This window comes from Xiphophorus maculatus, chromosome 22 (genome assembly GCF_002775205.1).
Source record: "Xiphophorus maculatus strain JP 163 A chromosome 22, X_maculatus-5.0-male, whole genome shotgun sequence".
Lineage (NCBI taxonomy): Eukaryota > Metazoa > Chordata > Actinopteri > Cyprinodontiformes > Poeciliidae > Xiphophorus > Xiphophorus maculatus.
The window spans coordinates 28857765-28879827 of record NC_036464.1 but is presented as its reverse complement, the minus strand read 5'-3'; the positions used below and the strand labels follow the sequence as shown (position 1 = coordinate 28879827).

Sequence of the window (22063 nt, the reverse complement as noted above, 5' to 3'; positions counted from 1 at the left end):
TAAATCAGACCAAGAGAAATTTGGTCTGATTTACCTTCAGACATGGAGAAAAAAACATCTTTCTAATTGGTGAAGGTAAACTTGTATTTTCAACTGCGTAAAGTTTTCATCACAGTTTTAAAATGCACTGCTTTTTACAACATCGACTTAGAGGGAGGCCAGAAGAAAAAAAATGTATTAATTTCTCACCTAAATTCATATTTTTTTTAACCCTGCTGTAACTGGGAGATAAATTATCGTGTTTCCTTAAAAAAAGGCCCAGTTGAGACCAGAGTACTCGACTGAAGACTTTTACCATCCAGCTTTTGGTAAGAGGAGAGAAAGAAAAAAGAAAAACAATAAATCATGCTAATGGAAATCATTGAGCTCATGACATACTTGACATGACATGGCATGACATACTTAAATAAATAGCGAAGACAGTAATGATGAAATAATAATAAATTTGCAACACCTTGTCCAGCGCTAGTGGGTACAGAGGATGCTAATTGCATCACACAGTCTTTGGCCTCAAGCAGAGACTGGGAGGGAAGAATTTGGAAGACATAAAAGCAGAAATATCTGACCAAATAAATGCCAGTGCTAATAAAAGAAGCTTTGAAATCCTCCAACTAGAAAACCTGACTCAAAAGGAACGTGTAAATTGAACTACAAATGTAATCCGTGTAGTAAACGACTGCAGCATTAGACAGCGAATGACAGCAGGACTGTATTCTTCACACATAATTAACGCCTGACGTGGAGGCCATGCAGGCCAGGCTCTAAATTCTCCAGCTGTGCCATCCTCCCAACATTTTGGCAAGAGCCTGCAACATTACACTTTTGACATCAAAGTTAAAGAGGAGAGAACGGAGAGAATGTGAGGCCTGCTGCTTCTGCTGACAGGGTTATAAGGTAAAAGGGATTTACAGAGCAAGCAGCCGTACAGGCGGGGCTCTCGCTCTGTCCATGATAAAATCTGGGAAAATCTCCATAAAGGTGACCGGAGAACTAGTTTCCCTTTGTCATGGCATGATTATCATGACAAATCACAGCAGGACTCACCAAGCCCCGTAAGCCAAAGATTACATCCCTTATATGCACAGCATTCACCAGAGACCCATGCTACATGTTAGCAATGTGTTTAACGCAGAAAAAATGACTGGCAGGCTTAATGACTGAGCTAACATTAGCTTCTTACATGCTAAGTGTTTAGCACAAGCTAGTGCAGCATTCCCACTTTGACCAAAAATTGACCACTAATATTTTTTGCTGTTTTGAACAGAGTAGTGAATTTTATTATCCAAACTGAGTTGTTTTGTAACGCTCTATGAGCTTGCTGCCTTTTTTATGACCAATTTTAATATATAATTAAAATAAACATCAAAGGTTAGTCACTTTCTTTTTGGGGTTTAAAACCAAATTCTAAATACAGAGTCAAACTAACCCTGTTGTATCAAGTTAAGTGAGACCTTGATCAGTCCATTCAGTGCACTTAGAATTATTTTTTATTTATATTTTCTTTAACCATGGAAGATCCGTTAAATTTTCACAAGGGCGCCCTGGTAATGACCATATTTTAAAAGCCAATACCTGATAGAGGGTGTACTTTCTTTCCACCATCATCAGCCTTTTTGTGCCTGTGGTGATCCCGTCTCCGTCTCCCTGTAAAGCCCATCCAAGCTCACACATAAGCTGAGTATTTCTCACCGAGTCAGGAAATCACTTTGAACGAGCCAAGAATTTACGGACGTTGCACAATACGTGTTTGAGTAAAAGTTAGAACTTGTTCAAATGTAGTGATTGTGTTTCCTCTCCTACAGCAGAGATGGGAGGCATCAACGTGCGCCATCGTTGTGCACATCAACAAATAAAATCTGACTCACATCATCAGATAAAGAGAAAGCAAAGCTAATCTCCAACAAAGTTGAAAAGGATCAACTCTTCTTGCCATGCTCCATTGTGTCTCTTATTAAGAAATACTACCAGTGGGGTTGCAGCTATAGGAGAAATCAAATGCAGAAAATGGTTTGAAATTGTAATGAAAATTTCAATAAATCCGACAACCATCTTAAAAAAAGTCTGGGAACTGTCATTCTCACTGCTTCACTCTTCGCTGAGCAATAAAATTCATTAAAAAAATAAATGTCAAAAACTTTCAACAACAAAAGTACTTCACCAACAAGTGTGTATGAATTGATGCTTTTATAGTACAGCATCAAACTAAAGACATAACAGTGCAATCCAATAATGTGAAGAAAGTGTTAATCACAGATAATCAAGTAGCTGAAGATATGCTTTAAAGAACTCCACACCAAAGCAATTCATGGGTGCCTGGTAAGCAAACAAGAGTCAAGCAGCACAGCATAACGGCATAGTTGCCTTTACACAAAAGTGAAAACCAAATAAAGTTCAGTGTAATCTGTGGCAGCAGTGGAGAGCGAGTGGTGGATGTACCAAACGGGGAAACTTCATTCGTCTACCTTGCAGCGCCTGGCACCGTCTCATAAATGCTATTTAGCACTCCACCAGGCGTTTAATGAGCACCACGTGGCGCAATAGAAACACCAACAGCCTCCTAGCAAATAACATGTGGTGTTTACTAGGAGGTTATTTTGTAGTTCACCAGAAAATAAAGAGTAAACAACTCTGAACTGCCTTTGATTTCCCATGGAGATAACACCATACCAAATAAAGCACAGATTTTTGATATTGTTTTATTTCCATATCACAAAAAAATACCCATCGGATGTATGGATGTTGTTTCTGTTTTTGTTTTTGTACTAAACCCTTATGGAGCCATAGATAGCATGAGGTGAAGAGCCACCAGTTTAAAAACACACACACACACTCCCCCACACATACACACAGCTTTTCATTCAACCACAAAGCAGAGTGTTGGTGATAATGACTTGTGCGTTGCTATGGAAGAGCAACGTTACAGAACCAAAGAACACAACCATCAACAAGGATTTCCCTGATACTGGCCTCAGCAGCCAAACGTAGCGTTAGCATGCTATCACTGCTATGACTCGCACAACTGGAAGTGTTATAAATCCATGTCAGTGAAACAAAAAGGTTTCTAATTACATAAAATTTAAGCGATAACGGGGACCTTGGGACGTGTGACCAGAATAACTCACATGGTATCATTAAGGACATGTGTAGACTGTCAGGAACTACTACTACTGCAACCAGGTACTCATCCCACGCCCCAACACCCTTCTGCTGGGTAGTGTTACATATGGAAGGCAGGATGGGACTGGTGCCAAGGTGACAGCTTTTTGAGTGTCACCTCTGGTATTTTGATGATTTAGTTTGAATTGTGGGCTGCAGGCTGAAACAGCCTCACTGACATCACCTTTAGCTCCCATCACAGAAAGTCAGGAATCTGCATGACAGTTAATGTTACCAGACAAAAGAAACAGTGTGGTCATATGAAAAGATTAAACTTAAATCTACCAGGAATAACTTTGGGTTTAACTTTATATTTCAGCATATTTCATAGAGAACACATTTTAAAGGCAATAAAATGTTGGTTTACATCTGCATCATTGGATGGTGTCAACCAGAAACGTTGACATGTAGTTCACTGACACTGGGATAATAGGACTTTTTATTTTGTTGTGTTAAATTAAACAAAGAACATGACAAATCAGGGTGTTTGAACAAACCAGAAATACTTCTCCCAGATGATCTATTTATGACAGATATCACCATCAGTTTTTTCTTAATAGCTGTCTGTTGTCTTATCCCAGCTTGTGTTGCTAACCATTAAATGACAAAAGGCCTCTTGTCACATCTTTGTTTTTGATTTCTAAAATGTGCTTAATTGTTAAAAGCTATCAGAGTTTTGTAATCGCTGCCTTCGGCCTGTCCTCCAGGGTGTCATACAGGAAGTTAGTGCATATGCTGGAGACATCACTAAATACTGACGACGAGGATAAATTCAGGAGAACACTCGTCTTCAACAGAGTGAAGAGACACCATACAGATGAACCCAGACAGAGAAAACGTCAGGAACAGATGGTCGATGATCACAGTCCTGAACTCCAAACAAGGCAGCTCAGCAATAAAAGCAGAAATGAAAAAGACAGAAACCGCCAAGTTTTGTTGAATTGGCAGAGTCTCCTTGGCTTCAGAATAATGTTTTCCATGAGCTTTTTAAAACTGAAAGATAGCATTCACACTGCCAGCAAGGTCTGGCATGTGAGCAAAGGGCCAGTACTGTTAAACTGATCAGGACTCATCTGCACACAATTATGTCAGACAACTGTCCTTCCCATTAGAACGACAGGAGCCAAGTCACTTCGCATAAACAGAAAAAACATCATAAAACATCTTGTTAGCCGTCACTAGCAGAGCAAAAAAAAAAAAAAAAAAGAAACGATTATTACAGTTTATATGTAAGCACCAACTCTCTCACAAGAAGACAGGACAAACAACCAGGATGTGAGTCAGCATGACAGAGTAACAGGCTCCCAGAACTTCTTTGAATCTTCAGGATGTGTTCTATATTTGATCCGGTCAAATATCTCATTCTGGTTCCAATGAGAACCAGAAAGAGAGGAAGATGAGAAAACACTGAATCTGATCTCCTGCCAAATACATGGGAGGCAAACAGCACTAACTGCTGATCACAGAATTATGTAGATTGAAATTACAAAAATAAATCTGCTTAATGGAAACACGCCAACTTCAAAAAAAAAACTCTTGTGCTAAGTTGAGGTGGATTTTTCGGACGTATCGGAATAGATGTATTTCACTGACCTGTAATGGAAACACTTTTTTTCCATCACAGTCATGAGATCAGCAGCTGGTGTAAACTACAAAGAAGACAACAGGAAGTGGTAGTAGGATGATGTAGTTTGTTTTAGTTTTTTTGGACAATGTGCACCTGGCTCCCACCAGAGCTCTCACAACATCACACAATTCATTAAAATAAACTGTACAATTCCAACTTGTTTAATCCATAACTCTTCTGTAAAACTACAATTTCCCCAAAACGCCGCAGACATAGCTGCTCCCAAGTAGGCGGAGCTTGTCGCTCCACCGCCTGAATAAGACGCTGATGTCTCATAGCTGATTAATGTGTGCTAGTATCATGGCTGAATTATGAGTATATATTATGCTAATGTTCACATCTATGGCCACCATGATTTTTAATGACTTACTATGATTGTCATTTCATTTCTTATTTAATGGAAACACCACATATATGAAATTGTTTGGGGGGGGTTTTGAGCTCTTTATAATAGATACACATCTGCTGGAAGCACACAGCACAACTAGAAGTGTCTTTTGTAATTTGTCCACCATAAATGAGTGAAGTGTAGAGCACAGCAGCACGACAGAGTGGGAAAACGGAGAGATTGATGGCGGTTAAACGGAGGCCGTACGTTCACACTGGAGCTGGTGAGACACAGCTAGTATGGTTAACCCGGTTAACCTCAACGTCCAGACACACTCCCAGAGATTTACATGGAAGCAGATCTGAAAACAAATCTGAGTTTACTGACATAAATATAAATGTAAATCCACTTTTTTTAAAAGAGGATTGAGATGACTTATGTTGTGAACTGGTCCTTCTTAAACAAACTTAATTTTCCCACAGCTAAAGTATTTTCTGTTGATTATAGTCACATGGTTCCCATGTCACTGATCACCTCCGCAGCAGGTATAAGCTGGTCAGTTTCCATCATTTCTTGACGGATCCTAAAATTTTCCCGTCACACCTCTGGTCCTCACTGCATCACCTGACTACCTTCCTCCAATGGTCCAACCATCGTCATCTTCCATCCTTTCCTGCATTAACTTTTCCATCATCCTCTCCTGCGCCACCATACAGCATCATCATCATCATCATCATCACTATCCTCTTCTGTGCCACCTTCATCACTTCCTCTGCCTCCCTCACAGTCCCCTTCAGCACCCTGGCCACACCTCAAGCCTGTTTCCCTTTAAGTTCCTGTTCCTGAGTTCTCCACCGTGGCCGGGGTGATCTGATTTCTTTTTTGCACATTTGTGACATTCCAGTGTTTCAGAGCATCAAACCAATTTAGTTATTAGTCCAAGACCATACAAGTAAACTGAAAATGCAGTTTTTAAATGAAGGTGTTTATTGCTTGGGAAGAAAAAAAATGACAAGATCCTGTGGGGGGGAAAAAAGCACTTTTTCACATCACCATCCAAAGTTTGAAGGTTCAAAAAGAGCAAACAGAGCGAGCTGGCTGTCCTCTGCTGAGCCACCAGGGTTTCTTAAGGTTCTCATTCTTTCTTGCAGCCTGAATTAATGGCAGACACGTCTCCAAATACACCGAAGATAAAAATGTTTTTAAAATAAAATCCTGTTGTGCTTCTTTTGCCTGTGTTCATTTAATAAACTCCTGACTGTTACACAAAGAAGGTAAAAATTGAGTCTTCTTTCCCCTCCCCAAACAACTAAGGTAGAGAGTGTGTTGACTGATTGTAAATAAGTCGAACTGTATTGTTTCCATCCAGCCGGCCACCAGTCAGTCGACAAAGCTAAAAATGTTTTTACAAACGTTAGCCATACGATGAGTCCATACGGCTCATCGTTAGCATGAAGACATGATTTAATGAGAGATTCTTGAGATTCTTTCCTCCAGGAAATTCAAACAATGTCTTCAGCAGTGACAGAAACATAACTGTGTGTATGATGACATCGTTGAACCTTTGTTTCCTCTGACTCAGTGGAACAATATGACCACCGGCTCAAACAAACAGCCTGGAAACATGTAGCATGTAGCCAAACAACGATATCCCTGACCCTACTTTCTCTCTACCTACAACAGACACACGTTCCTAAAGTGTTGGCTGTGTGGGCGTGTGTGTGTGTGTGTGTGTGTGCGTGTGGGATTTCTACAAGCCTTCAGTTTCTGTAACCCCAGCATTTCAACACAGGCAGGAAAAGAAGGAATCAATCACATTAAAGGGGAGTCAGATCTTCCTCAATCAGGCAGGATTTTCTTCTGCTCCAGTCTAAAGGTTCATATAGTCAGTGAGTGACATTTATCGCTACACAGAGGAGTTTGCTGGAACGCTTTTATTCCTGAGAGGATTTTTTATTATTATTCCATGAACAACTGAGAAAACATGTTGGCACTGATAATAAAACAAAAAGAGGCTTCATGCTGAGAGGAACCGCTCACATTCACAGGAAGCGAAGAGAAAGGCTCAACATTTTCCACAACTTCTCCCGTGTTGGGCCTGGGTGTGCCAATTCTCTGAAACCACATGAAACGCCGGCGTTCAGAGAGGATGGAGATGAACAGGGAGGCCTGCCACTTCCCCTCTGTCGAATGAAAAGCCGTGAAAGGAAAGAATTTCAATAGCGACGCAGTCCTTCGCAAGACAGAGTGGACGACTTTGTCCAGCTTCAGACAAACTGCCATATTTCTACAGAGTGATAAACTCAGTGACGAGAAAAAAATGTTCAACCAGTGGAGGAATATGAGGTGACAGCAGAAGCTCAGGGTGTGTCGCCCCTCGGGCCTGCAGGACTGAGTCATGACATCATCGTGTTCGTCCCGTAAAAAAAAAAAAAAACAACAGTCGTCAGCTGGTGTAACAAAGCCTCAAGATCTGACAGATCAGGCTGAGTCAGAGCTGGTGATCCAGCCGGATCCCACACTTTGTGTTGGACAGACAGGTAGCAACATGACCGGACATGGAGCACCTGTAGCCACGGCCCTTAATGGACGGTACCAGGAGGATGTTACTGATGTAGCAACAGTTTCTCCCACTGAAAATTTCTTACATGATGTATTTACACTATAATTATTTATAAAGATGCACTTTTATAAATAACTTCCGATACCGATATCTGAGGTTTAGTGTCAGCCGATACGATCCGATACAGAACAACATCTGAAGTGACTTAAAATGGACAGAAATGTACTGAATTACAAATCCATTTGATGACTCTGCACCAGTTCAGCACATTCAAATCCACTGATGGCTTCGCCAGCTTGGTCAAACATGTAAGAATAAACTGCAGCAAACTATATTTCAAACAGTTTAGAAAGTGCAATTCAAAATTCAAAATTTAATGTAAAATAAATAAAGCGCAACATCACTCAGAGCACAAAGCATAGAATTAGACTGAATAGATCTGCCGTTGCAGATCGGGGACATTGTAAGGATACAGAATATAAAATGTTCAGTATCAGGACTGACACAGATATTAATATCGGATCGGTGTATCTCTAGTAATTTATTGTAATGCACAGCCAATATTCATCGCCGACCCTGAAACAATGCCAGTCCCATTCATCAAAGTTTCCCACTTGGAGAACTATAGCAGTGAGCCAGTCACAATGAGCAATAAATCAATTCATTGCATGATAAATTAAAACGAGCGCAAAGTTTTCATTTAGACAACAGTTAATAAACATTTAATAAAGCGATGCTGTCCTTTATAATCACTGAAAAGCCGCCATTTTGAGAAACATTGTAAAGTCAGTTTTGCCCTACCTGCCACTTTTGCCTGTTTTCCCCGTCTAAGCTGAATGATTATTATTTTTTTGAAATGCAATTTTGGCCCCTGGCGCTTCATGAATCTGTTTTAAACGTTTCATTTGTTTTATTTATTTAGGACGTTTGAAATGTTTCCAGTTCGACTGATAAACGTTCTTTAGAAATGTACGTGTTTTTAATCTTTGAGTGTGATAAGTTGCAATGATAAGACGCTAATATTATTATTGATATTATTATCATTATGTTAGTTGAGTACGGTCCTCAAAATAACAATATCATCATTTAGTAAAATCAGTTCCGGGAAAATCCAGCAAAATGTGTTTGTGTGACAGCCCTGTACAGCAGCCTCTGCTCTGGCGTCACTGGGAGCCGACTGAGGAGAAAGCGAAGCTGTTCATCATGCAGACACACCGCAGAGAGCCAGACGTCTGAGTACAAAGGCCAGACGCAGATGTCACAGGGACGTGAAGTTCTTGGCACATAAAATACCAATCCTTTCTTAATATTGTCCCTCCTGGTGAATGTCGGAGCCTTCATAATGTGCTTAGGTTTCCTCCTCCAAGTGCTGCTAACGCTGTGTGATCATCTACAGGTCCTCGATGACATAACAACTGCTAGCTGTGCACTCTACAACAGCTGGTATTTATGGAGGAGACGCGAGAAGAAAGACAGAAGAAACTGAGATTAACCTTTGAACCAAGTCTGCAGGGAACACGTGAAAAGGGTCCGTTTGAGTGTTTTCTGTATTAAAACGCAAAATGTTTTTGGCCTCGATTGAACAAACTTGTTCTCAGATTATAAGATCATGATATGTACTTCCAATACCGATATCTGTGGTTTGGTATCGGCCGATACGATCCGATACAGAACAACGGAGCTGAATTGAGTTAAAACAATTCTGTTTTTTGTTTTAAGTAGACATAAATGTACTGATTTGAAAGCAGCAAAGTCGGCATTTTTGTCATATTCCCTGGAAAGACGTCGTTCTACTTATTATAGGAGCTTGGTTGTAAAAAGACTAATTGTACATTTCCCTTTGTAAGAAAGTTATTCCAATAACAATTTTACATTGACCAGTAAATAAAAAGTATCTGTCAGCATCAACCACCTGTGCGGTTAGAGGGGCCGCATAAAATCAGACACCCGTGTTAAAGCATGTTCATGTCTTCAAATGGTCTAGTCAAAGTCCAGACTTAAATTTAATAAATAATCTGTGGCAAGACTTGAAAACTGATGTTCACAGGTGTTGGAGGGGGGAAAAACTGCATCTAAAACTTTTATTAGGTGAATAATAATGGACTCCACATTTTTATGATTTCTTTTGTAAGAAAATAAATAAATAAATAAATAAAACACATTTGTGGTTGTAATGTGACCAAACATGAAAATTGTCAGGGGGTGCGAAAACATTTGCAATATTTTTGTGTATCTGGTTCCCTGTAAATCTGACAGCCAATTATTTACCGCCTCCTGGTTCGTCTGGAAACCACATTAGCTTCTCTGTTCTGGGCGCCCAAGTTCTTTTATCATACACTTGATTTTTTTCCCAAACCCTCCTATAAATTTGTGGCCCACAATGTGACGCAAAAAGTTTCATTGACCCTTTAAAGTCCTCTGCCCAGCAGCAGGGCCGCATGAGAAAGCTCTATAATGTTAAGTCTAACTGTTTTTTATGGTAAACAGCCAGAGAGAGAGAGATGAGGCTCAGCTTCATGTCTTTGGGGTTAGTTTAGTACTCCTGGTTGCCATTCCTCGCTGTAATTCCATCACTCATAGCTGGCAGTCCTCTGGACTCCCAGAAACACCCAGGTCAGGTGTCAGGTACCACGGTTACCTCTGAACCGAACCGCTCCAAGGCTATTTGAGGACCTCAGCAGAATTTGATTTGGGTCCCTTCCAACTACAATAAAAACCACCGCAACTCATCTAACAGCATCCATGCAAGATGATGAAAAAGTTCTTGTTCTATTGGCAGATAAATAAATGTATGGAAAAAAAAATGTCTCGTTTTAAGCTAAATAATCTGGCATTGGAGCTAGCACTTTTTCATTAATATTAAGGAATTATTTACTTAAAACAAGCTTCTGTATCTTGGTAAAAAGTTACTTGTAAGTTAGTTTTGCCTAAGTGTGCTAATATATTTGCTCTAGAAATTAGACCAAAATTACTTGGTAAGATTTTATGTTTCACACTGGCTTACGTCAGATTTAAGCTCGTATAAATCTGGCTTATGTCAAAATTAGATCTAGGCTGAATTCAGCTCTGTTAGTTTATATTTATGTGGTTGTTTCATCTACAGCTTCACACACACACACACACACACACACACACAGACAGACACACACGTCCAGGCTTACAGGACACCACGCTATCATTTTAAAAACCATAAGCAACACAAACAAAACAGGAAGTCTGGACAGACCGACTAAATCCCACCTCGATTTACTGGGACAATAACGTTGGAAGAATAAGAACGCGAGGAAAAATTCTCTGCACTTGTTTTTACTTTAGACATAAACATCCGAGAGAATAAAGATAAACATAAAGATATTTTACATATTTGAGACAGAAACAAAACGTTCTTATAAAGCCCTCTACAGGATTGGCCTGACTAACTCAAGTATCATTTCAGTTTGCTTTCATAAATCACAAACGCTCCGTTCCAGTCAGGCAGAAACTGGGCCACCCTACTGATGCGCAACAATCAGCTGATAGACAGTCGCTCAAAGAGAATGTTTCAATTAAAACGACTTTAGATTCAACTTTTCATTTTTGGTTTTCATTTCTCCGACTTGGATTAGTTTTAGCCCCAGAATGTGCTTTTAATGGTACTGTGATTATAACAGAAGCTGGCTCAGGCTGGTAAATGACTGTATTTTCAAAGTGGAAAATTTCAATAGAAATATTTTGGTAAAAAAAAACAAACTAAATAAAAGATTTTAGCTCCTGAGTAAATCAGTATCTGAGGGTGAAAACCAGCATTTCTCTCCTTACTCTTTGACAAATTGTTGTTGCCAAGCTCCTGTTTACAGCTGTAATAGTAACAATTATTCATAGCTTCTGATTCAGCAGCTGAATAAAGGTTTGCTTCACTCACAGAACAGATGATACATTCAGGCTCCTGTTTTGTTTTTTTATTAATTTTACTTAAAACACTTGTTCAACCATCCAGGTCCTTTAGAGCAGCAGCATGTTTCCTGTTATAAAGTCAGGACAACAACCAACAAAATAATGGACGGTTTTCAAAATGCCTATAAAAGTGTATTTACTTCAGTCAGGCTCATTATTACTTTTGTTTTTGTGACACAAATGAAAAACAAACAAACAAACAAATCCATTGTTTCCAGGGCCTGAGTGATGCGGATTGTTGCTGTGAGATGAAGGTCTGCCTGGTTTCTCTCAGTGCTTTTGCTCAGGTTTTTGTTTTCTGGCTGAGTTTGGATCAGAATGTGAAGCTCGCGTCCCACAAACCTGCCTGACGGAAATTATGTAGAACTCAGACACCATGTTAAAACACAAAGACTTATGGTGGATTGAAAAGCAATCACTGTAAAAAGCCGTTTGTCTCTCAGCTGCTTCACACACACTTTTCTCACCGATCAAAGGATCTGATGTTGATCCTAGTGGATGTAAAGCAGAAACCATTGAAATTTCTTAAAGCTCTTCACATTTTCACTCCTAATTTGACCCTATACATCTACTGATGGCTTTCCAAATACTAACTGCTCTCTGGGGAAGGAGGGGGAGGGGTGAAAAGTTTGGTTTTGCATAGCTATTTCTGAAGTATGACTCCTGAAACAGAAAAAAAAGAATGTCTTGTGTTTCCCCCTGATGGTTTTCCGGGCGTTAATCGGCTGCTTTGTTTGCGTATGCCTCGTCCCGGCTCTGCGCTTTTTCAGCGCTCCTCAAAGTTGACAGAATGGCCGGTTCCCGGGATCCTCCTTCACATTTTTATGGAGGTTCTGAATTCAATCAGGCGGACTCGGGTCCGTTTCAGTTCGGAAAAGTCAGCCTATCTCAACTGTGTTTGCGTAAAAGCCCAGTGCGCACCTATGTGCGGCAGAACGATAAGGACTTTTCCCTCTAATTAGCGCAGCAGTCTGGCCGCAAACAGCGCGAAGCTTCTATTTCCAACCTGAAGGTTCCCCGGCAGCAGCGGCAGCAGCAGCAGCAGGAACCAGCTCAACCCCTCTGCCTTCATGTTGGCTGGACTTACTGGAAAAATGTTCCAGTGTGTGAAAAGTTCACTCTGCAGCAGCAGCAGCTGCTGCTGCGCTTACAGTTGCAGTTACCACCCCGTCACGGGTTTCAGCTCAACGCTGAGAGAAAAGCTCCCCCAGATCAACACAGCACGTCCTGCCAGCTGAACCGAACCGAACCGGGCCGACAGCGGATGGGTGCCTACCTGTTAGGAGGACGGCTGGCAGCAGAACGCTGTAGACCAGCCAGACGATCACCTGGAGATCCATGTCTGTGTGTGTCTGTGTCTGAGATCAGCGCTCAGAGTGGGGCACAACCCGTCCTATTGTCTCCATTTGGACCGACGGCTTCAGCAGGGCTGCTGGTCCAAACGTCCCATCAGACACGAAACCGAGAAGAGCTCCAGCATTGTTCAGTAAAAGGTCCGCCGATCCTTCGCCTTTCCTGATCTTTTTTTTTTTTTTTTTTTTTTTTTCGGGGCGTTTTCAGCCGCAAACCATGTGCCAACAGCGCATCCGCTGCTTCTTTTTTTTTTTTTTTTTTTTTTTTGCGCCTTGGAGGGAGGAAGAAAAGTTTGAGAGCGCGGCCCGCGCTGGAGGAGCTCTGCTCAAAGTGGAAAATGTGATTCACAGAACAGAGTCTGAGCTGAGGGGCGTTCATAGAGGAGCTATTCTCCACTGAGCTGCCGCTGCCGCCGCTGATGGTCACCTCCCTGTTTTAACCAAGCAGTCACACACTCAGCCAGTCTGTCAGTTAGTAACATCTGGAGGTGTGTGTGTGCGTGTGTGTGCGGGGGACGGAGGCATGCGGGAAGGGGGGGGGGTTGTTCACTGCGCTGCGCCACTTTATTGTTTGGCGCTAAAACATCTGTCCTGATGGCACAACGTGTCTGCCACACCTGAAGTCAAAAAGCCACGTTATGTGTGTTTACAGCGCCCCCATATGGACAGAGAGGGTATGTGAGCGAGTTGGGAATACAATGACAGAAAGATTCAAATACAATATCTACTGACGTGGTCAAGAAGGTTGTGGGTTCGAATCCCGCATGGAGTTTGCATGTTCTCCCTGTGCATGCCGGGGTTTTCCCTGGATCCTCCCACAGCCCAAAAACATGACTGTCAGGTTGGTTGATCTCTCTAAATCCTCCTTAGGTCCTCTTCCTCCCTCCGAGGCGCAGAATGCGCTGTTGGTGTGTGTGTGTGTGGGGGGGGGGGGGGGGGTAGAGGTGTGGGTGTGTGTGTGCATGGTTGTTAGTCCTGTCTGTCTCTGTGTTGCCCTGTGATGGACTGGTGACCTGTCCAGTTTGACCCCGCCTCTTGCCTGTCGTCACCAGATGTTTACAGATCAATTCATCTATTAGAAATCAGTTCTGTTAAAGCAGACGAGTTTCAACTGTACAAAGGTCAGGTGCCAGAAAGCGTCTCTACAATATTTCACCAGCACCTCCATTTGGGTCGGATGCTGTTCACAAGTTCGGCTTCAGGATCTTCAATCGTTCGTCTTCTCGGAAATCAGTTTTTCCAGTTGTAAAAACCATCTCAGTGAAATATTACACAATGTTATAGTAATTAAATAAAAATTTTAATAAAACAGTCAGGCACACACTGTGTCTCTCTATCCGACTCTCTCTGTCTCTCTTCTTCATCACTCTGAGCCAGCTTTGATGATGAGGACACAGCGGGTCAGTGTAGGGTTCTTCACGTGTTCATAATTAAGAACACGTGAAAAACATCAAAATCTACCGTCTTTTCCAAACCGCCGCATTTATCAGGAGAACCATCTGGGAGCAGAAGTCGAGGACTCGGAGCCCACTGACCTGTTCTGAACGGGGACAGTCCCCCTGTGAGCTCCCCCTCATGTCCTCGGTGTTTTCTGCTCTGCGTGTAACTGATGCTGACCTATGATATGACGATACTAAACTGCTGAAGCAGAGTCAAACAGAAAAGATAACTAAGCTTTTCTTTAAGATAATAAGGCTATTTAGAATCTAACAATGCACCATTCACAACTACGTCGGTTGGTTTTGGCTCTGCAGGACAATGTAACAATGTGGACCTGAATAATCTTTCATCAGGCATGATGTTGTTAGCAGGTCTGATTAACAGGCCATCCACACTGATTGAGCACTCAGCCTGCTCTAGATGGAGACGGCTTCTGCTGTTGTTGACCACGATGACGACTCATTCAAGCTTTCATCTCCATTTCATTGCTTGAAGCAATCAGTGTTGATGAAAGCGCCTCTCTTTCTCTCAGCTCCCTTCAACAAAAACGTCGGCATCGACAGCTGCCATTCAAACACTGGGTTCATGGTCCAGGTATTTCATAAAGAAAGCTCTACACATGCTGCTGTACCTGCTCTGCCACGTTGCATATTTATCCCCAGAGTTCGGTAGAAATAGCCTCCCTGTCAAACAGAATACACGTATTCATATTTTTATTTGTGAACAATTTCCCAAATATTACAAGAACACTTGCTGGAATAGCTGCATTCTGTTAACGGGAACCGAACGTAGCCGTTTCTTATAGCATTTCAGATGGAATGAAAGTGGCGAGACACGAGAGGAGAAACGGATTCATTCGTTGCTTCGCACCGTTTCCCCGTCAGATGTACAGGGAGCGTTTCCCCCAGGAGGCTGTGGGCTTGTGTTGTTCTGCTGTGGATTGGTAACAAAAACCATATGCAAATGAATTCTGTTCAGTTTGTCTCTACAGCACCAATTCGCAACAAATGTCGTCACCAGGCACTTTACAAAAATCATTTCGTTTCAGTTGCACGTGCATCCCAATTGATCCTAGTTATCAAACAGTACAGTATGCCCAGCTAATTGTCCAAAAACACAAAACTAAAATCAACACACAGACACATCACCCCAAAAGCCTTTGTGGCGATATCTGGTGATTTTAATCATGCCTCACCCTCTTCAACACTGCTGATGTCTCACTAGTTTGACATTGGATTTTTGTTTTATGCTGATGTCACAAATTCATATGTCTCCAAACCAAGACCTCCTCTAGGAAAATCAGATCACAATCTTGTATTTCTCTGCTCTGGATATAAATACCATGTTAAAAGAAAGTGGTCACAGGAAGCAGAAGAAACCCAACAGCTGTTTTGAAGTAACTGATTGGACTGCTCTTTGCCAGCCACATAGAGAGCTCTATAAAAAAAGCTCTATAAAATTCTACAATGACTTTCACTATTTACAATAACTCTTATAATTTGAATTAATTAATTAATGAGTTACAGCAGCATTTAATTTTACGGAAGAGGATTAGGGCCACCGAAACAAACAAAAAAAAGAATTTTGACTCAGAATTTTGACTTTAAAGTCAGAATTCTTTTCTCTTTTTTTCGGTGGCCCTAATCCTCTTCCGTAAAATTTCTTTTTGTGATCAATAAAGCATTTTTGAATTGGAAGTGAATTTGAATTTGATGACATTCCAACTGGTTTAGTTATTCATTTTTGTGTATCGTGTCACTTCCACACTGACGCTCATATGTTCCAAGTGTAAAGTAGCACAGTGTGCGCATGCGTCAAGAGGCGGGCAGGAATGGGGGCGTGGCTTTTACTGATTTCGCGCGAAAATTCCACTCGCAGCCTATAATACACGGCGCGGTGCTGTTTGCGGGTTCTGGTTCTGCAGCGGCGACAGCAACATGTCTCAGGCTCAGGTCACCGAGTTCTTCTGTCAGCGGAAGAGCGGAGCAGCGAGGGCCCCGGGACATCGGCGCAAAGGAAGGGTGAGAGGCTCCTCGGCCAGCGGCTTCCACCAGGGAAACAAAGAGTCCGCTCTCTGCTGCTCCCCGGTCCGTGAGGAGTTTGTCCGGGTTGTAGACGAGGCGGCGGGGCTGAGTAATGACCGGCAGTCCGCCTCCAGCAGACCGGACACGGACCCGGCCAGTCCCCGGACTCCCAAAAGGAGCTCGGCCGAGGCAGAGTTCGACCTCGGAGCCGCAGTGTTCTCAGCCGCGGCCGAGCACTCCTCGGTCAAAAGGAGACGGCAAGCCGGAAGGGCCAGAGAGGCTGAGGCGAACACGACTGAGAAAACAACAAGGGGGACAGCCAGGAAGAAGCTCGTCCTGCCCGAGGACACAACACAGGTGAGGGGGAAAGGGAGAGAACACACCGGTTCTCCATTCATTCTGGGTGTGATTGCAGAACATTTAAATCTTATTCAAATTAATAATGTTTTTTTTCAATCCAAATCAACCTGATCAGTCCCTGCAGTCAGTCAAAGTTCTCACAGTTCATTCTGCTTTCAGCTTTTTAATTTGCCTTCAAATAAGCGGGAGAAATATTAATAATGCTCCAGAGCAGAGGCTTCTAGAACCAGTAATAACAGGTCAATATTTCATGTTTCAACGTCTTCAGGGATCCAGACCAGAGCTGCAGGTTTCAGAGCTGTGATCTAGAAGATCCACTGGGATCCTGTCTCAGTGTGACTGAAGCTGAAACAGCATTGATTCTAATAACATTAGAATCACAACACATTAACTTTGTTGAAGAAAAATTGAGAAGACAAAAATGAAACGGATCCAAGGGAGAAATTAGTGACTGTTTTTGTTCCACGTTAGATTATTTATAAATTATAGCCCTGGTTTGTTTCTACAATATACTAAAAGCTTGATGTTATAATGGTTAATGGTTTTGTAATTGTATAGCGCTTTATTAAGTCCAGAGCGCTTCACACACACACTCACGCATGGTGGCAAGCTACTGGATAGTAGCCACAGCTGTCCTGAGGCAGTCTAACAGCAGCCTTGCTTCTATGAGTGCCACCGGCCCCTCTGGCCCCCAGCAGTGACTGAAGTGTTTTATCCAAGGACACGATGACAGAGGAGGGTGGAGGGGGGATCGAGGCAGCAACCCGCCGATTCGCAGGATGAACTCCTGACGCTTTCACCAGCATTACCCCGCAATATTATTATTATCATTATTGTACATAAAGAAGGAAACAAAACTATGAAGTTTGTCCAAATATTTCTTGCTGATCAGCTTTCTGCTTGTTTTGATGATTCATTAACAACATGCTTGTTAATGTGAGCATGTTGATCACAGACAGGGGTGTGAATAATTCAGGGATGAAGTATATGACCTTGACCTGACCTCACCCTGTCCACCAGGCTTTCTGTAAGGATGACATCACAGCGCTCAGGTCTCGCCTCCAGACGATCAGGCAGCAGGCGGAGAACATCGCCACCTCCACCTCTCCAGCAGCTTCTAGCCATGCAGCCGGGGCCCCCACAACCTCAGGGCCAAGGGACCAACCTGCGTCTGGGACCAAGGCCGTACTCGCCTCAGGGGCCAGGGCCCCCTCCACATCAGGGCCAAGGGACCAACCTGTGTCTGGGACCAAGGCCGTACTCGCCTCAGGGGCCAGGGCCCCCTCCACATCAGGGCCAAGGGACCAACCTGCATCTGGGACCAAGGCCGTACTCGCCTCAGGGGCCAGGGCCCCCTCCACATCAGGGCCAAGGGACCAACCTGCATCTGGGACCAAGGCCGTACTCGCCTCAGGGGCCAGGGCCCCCTCCACATCAAGGCCAAGGGACCAACCTGCGTCTGGGACCAAGGCCGTACTCGCCTCAGGGGCCAGGGCCCCCTCCACATCAGGGCCAAGGGACCAACCTGGATCTGGGACCAAAGCCGCACCCACTTCAGAGACCAGGGCCTCCAGCTTCACTGTGGCCCGGGCCAGAGAGCTGGCCGCTAAGGCCCAGAGGAGGAAGGAGGAGAAGGAAGCAGGCGAAGTCAAGCTGAGCCAGGCTCCGCCTCCAGCTCTGGCTCCGCCTCCAGCTCCAGACAGGTTAGTTGACGCAGCAGAGAACACCATGAGCCCCAGCTCCAGAACATGTTGCTTCATCAGATGTTTTTTCTGTCTTCGCTCCTGAAAGCGGGGCGGAGCAGCCGGCGTACCAGCGGTACCACACCCTGGCCCAGGCCACGCCCCCTGGCCTGTCTCTGCCTTACCAGTACAAGATCCTGGCAGAGTTGTTCCGCAGCATGGACACTGTGGTCGCCATGCTGTACAACCGCTCAGAGACGGCCACCTTCGCCAAGATCAAGCAGGGAGTGCAGGACATGATGCACAGGTAGGAGGGTCACCGCGCGGCGCAGCGCCATGCTGACTAGGTGTCATGTACAAAAATAATCAAATATTGCCATAAAGTTTAATATTTTTGCAAAAACTGAAACCCATCTATTACATAGATCTATTACACATGCAGTGGAATATTTCAAGCCCTTATTTTTTTCTATTTGTGACGATTCTGTCTCAGTAAGAGTGAAAAAGCAAAACAAGATCTGAGAAACTTGAAATATTACTTAATGTCAATAAAAAAAATATATTTTAACCAGAAATGTCAGTTTTCTGAAAATACAATATCCCAGAGATTTTCCGTAGGATTCCTATCACACTTTTTCCTTCCACTCAGCTTTCTGTGTACGTGCTTACACAGAGTTCTGTGTGATCTAGCAGTTGCATAACATCAGGACTTCACTGTTGCATAACATTTGTACAATTAAAAGGCTTTTTTGAAAAGATATATCTGATAATTTACTAAGACACTGCATTTTTTTTCATTATCTTTAAGCCACAATAATCCAAATTATAAATAAAGGTTTGAAATGATTACCATTTTGTGTAGTAACTTTTCATAGTTTCTGAAATAAAAGAATGTTAGGGTGGTTTTGGTTTTTTTTAGATGTAGCTGTGAGGATGTGAGCATCTGATTGGCTGCTGTTCTTTCAGGAGGTTTGAGGAGAGCCATGTGGGTCAGATCAAGACGGTGTTCCCTGCAGCGTTCTCCTTCAGGCAGCAGAAGAACATCCCAACGTTCAACAGCAACGTCAGCAGAGGAAGCTACCAGCTCACCGTGGAGCCCGTCCTCAGCTCCGGTTGGTCCATCTGCTCCTGTCACTGCAGGGCTTCCCACTGTCCACCCAGAACCGACCCAGAACCTGGTTTAAGGGTTAATCATAGAGGAGCCATGTTGTGATGATTTCTTTAAGAAAGAGCAGGAGTTTTAAAGAGACAGAGGCTCGATTTCATGGCGTTAAATTATGAAGTCAAATTTCTCTTAGGTCGTATTTGATATACAAGTAATTTTTATTACCACTGAAGGCAGCACGGTTACTTGACCACAATAAAATCATTAGGTGGCTCCAAAAACTCATAACACTGTCCCTTTAAGGTGGAATGCGTTGGTTTTTCAGCCTCTAAACGTGTCCAGCAGCTGGTCTAATTCCTGGTCTCCTTGTCCATGTGTCCTCAGACCGGAATGAAGCGAGACCTGTGCTGTCCGCCTCCCGTCTCCTGGAGAGAAGACGCGTCTTTCACCAGAACCTGATCTCTGTTGTCAAACAGCATCACAAGGTGAGCTGCTGGTTCTGGACTCTGTCATTCAGGACCGTCCAGTAGAGGTGTACTGGCTGTCGTGACCTCTGAACTCTCCACAGGCCTTCCTGTCCTCGCTGGTCCCCCCCGTCTCTGTCCCGGAAGACAAACTAACCCGCTGGCATCCCCGCTTCAACGTGGACGCCGTCCCCGCCGTCCAGGTGGGCTCGCTGCCTCCGCCCCCCCACACGGAGAACGTGTCCACAGCCCAGGAGGTTCTGGAGAAGGCCCGCTCCCTCATCACCCCCAAGGTGCGCCGCCAGAGGCCCTCGACATCCACGACCTGGTCGGGTTCAGCGTTGACCTTTAACCTACTCTTCTGCTCTTGCCATCAGATGGAGAAGGCTCTGGTCTCTCTGACCCAGAATGCAGGCGATGCAGACGGAACCAAACCAGTCGGTTCCCAGAACCCAGCAGCCGCTCAGCCTGCAGTGCCTCCTGCAGGCCTGGTGCCGTCCTCCCTGAAGGGCGTGTCCCAGTCCCTGCTGGACAGGGTGGGTGTCCCCGCTGCCCGTCCAGACCTGCTGCCGTCCCCTCGGCCCGCTCTCTTATCGTTCCTTTCTTCCTTTTACAGATCCGCGCCAAAGAGGCTCAGAAGCTCCAGGCGGCCATGACCCGGAACCCGGCCCAGGAGGAGCGGCTGCTGATGCTGACCCGGCTGGGCGAGTTGGCCCGGATCCTACGGAACGTCTTTGTCGCAGAGAAGAAGGCGGCGCTGGTCATGGAGGTGGCGTGCAACCGCATGGCGGCCAGCTACAGATCAGCTCTGAGTCTAGGTGGGTTCCCACGCCGGTTCTGGTTCCGTCAGTCGGTCCTAAAGTGACTGGTGACTGTGTGGTGTTAACTGGAACGCGTTCAGAGTGAGTCTACTGTGCTGACCTGACCGACTGTCCCTTTGTCTCCAATCCAAAGGTGAAATGGAGAAGCACATCCGTCTCCTGGCTGAAGTGGCTCCTGATTGGCTGAGCATTCATCCCATCAGGAAGGATTTCTACCTGAAGCTGAACAAGATGGTGGAGCTCAACGTCATTCTGGACAAACTCAACCACAGACTCCGAGAGGAGGAGCGACTCTGACAGGACTCGACCTTCTGCCTCCGGATACAAACTGCTAATTTCCTGAGAGTTTCTCAGATTGTTGCAACATGAAGATGATCTCAGTTGGAGAGACGACTTTTTCTAAACCTCATGACGTGTAGACCCAGCCTGGTTCTGGTGTCCAGCCTCCTGCAATGGAGAAAGATTTTTTTTTTTTGTTGTTTATTTTTTCTGAAGGAGGAATGTTGGATTGTTGACTTGATGTCCCTTAGGATCAAGTGAAATCAGGAGTGCCGCATGTTTCTATGACAACCATTGAGCCTACCGTCATCCTCACACACACTGTGTGTGTTGTAAAGTGTCATGTACCCAGTTTGTTACACAGTACAGGCTCAAGTTCCAGTTAAATGTGTGAAACAGCCAGTGTGTTCCTGTAGCCTCACGGTGTAGCCATTTAGCTTCCCTTCAGACTGAGCTTCCTGCTCTCTGATTGGCCAATACCTGTACAGGTGATGATCCCACAGCAGCATCACTATAGAGGTGCATCTCAGTAAATAAACACATTAAAAAGTTGACTTCTTTCAATAATTCTGTTACAAATTTGACCTCATGTGTTTATTACACACAGCTTGATGCAAGTTTAGCAAAACGTTTGAGCCACTGGGCAATTTTAGGTGTTTTACACGATGAAGAAAAATTAAATAAAACCAACATTAAAGGAAAGAAATGAAGAGTTTTTGAAACTTCACGATGTTCCAGTTATTAATCAAAAGCAACTCTAAACAGGCGGGTTTTTAGCCTTGATTTAACTTTAACTGAAACTCAGTGTTTCTGCTGGTTTTCAGTTTGCTGGACGTTTGTTCCAGGTTTTTGGTGCATAAATGCTGATTGCTGCTACTCCATGTTTGGCTCTGAGGATGCAGAGCAGAGCGAAAATGTGAAGACATTGT

At 43.8% G+C, this 22063-nt stretch overlaps 2 protein-coding genes across 3 annotated transcripts in view; one reads left to right on the top strand and one right to left on the bottom strand.

Annotated features, from left to right (window-relative positions):
* Positions 1-13436, bottom strand: part of piezo1 (piezo type mechanosensitive ion channel component 1) — a 73391-nt gene extending 59955 nt beyond the window's left edge. For both annotated transcript variants that reach the window (XM_023327049.1, XM_023327050.1), the window contains exon 1: positions 12884-13436. In XM_023327049.1, the coding sequence (XP_023182817.1) occupies positions 12884-12947 (64 nt within the window). In that variant the 5' untranslated portion in view covers positions 12948-13436. The remainder of the gene's footprint in view (positions 1-12883) is intronic.
* A 2827-nt stretch (positions 13437-16263) lies between these two features.
* cdt1 (chromatin licensing and DNA replication factor 1) lies at positions 16264-21686 on the top strand. Its single transcript, XM_023327112.1, has 9 exons — positions 16264-16780; positions 17804-18486; positions 18575-18772; positions 19432-19577; positions 19955-20055; positions 20139-20327; positions 20412-20570; positions 20651-20852; positions 20989-21686. The coding sequence occupies exons 1-9, from the start codon at positions 16337-16339 to the stop codon at positions 21150-21152; spliced, it is 2286 nt and encodes a 761-aa protein (XP_023182880.1). The 5' UTR covers positions 16264-16336; the 3' UTR covers positions 21153-21686.
* Positions 21687-22063: the final 377 nt, after the last annotated feature.

Excerpts from the sequence above, each read along its gene's own strand:
- cdt1 (XM_023327112.1), top strand. The coding sequence starts at position 16,337 with ATGTCTCAGGCTCAGGTCACCGAGTTCTTCTGTCAGCGGAAGAGCGGA. Across the intron at positions 16,781-17,803 it reads TGCCCGAGGACACAACACAG|GCTTTCTGTAAGGATGACAT; the intron begins GTGAGGGGGAAA and ends CCTGTCCACCAG. Across the intron at positions 18,487-18,574 it reads CCGCCTCCAGCTCCAGACAG|CGGGGCGGAGCAGCCGGCGT; the intron begins GTTAGTTGACGC and ends CGCTCCTGAAAG.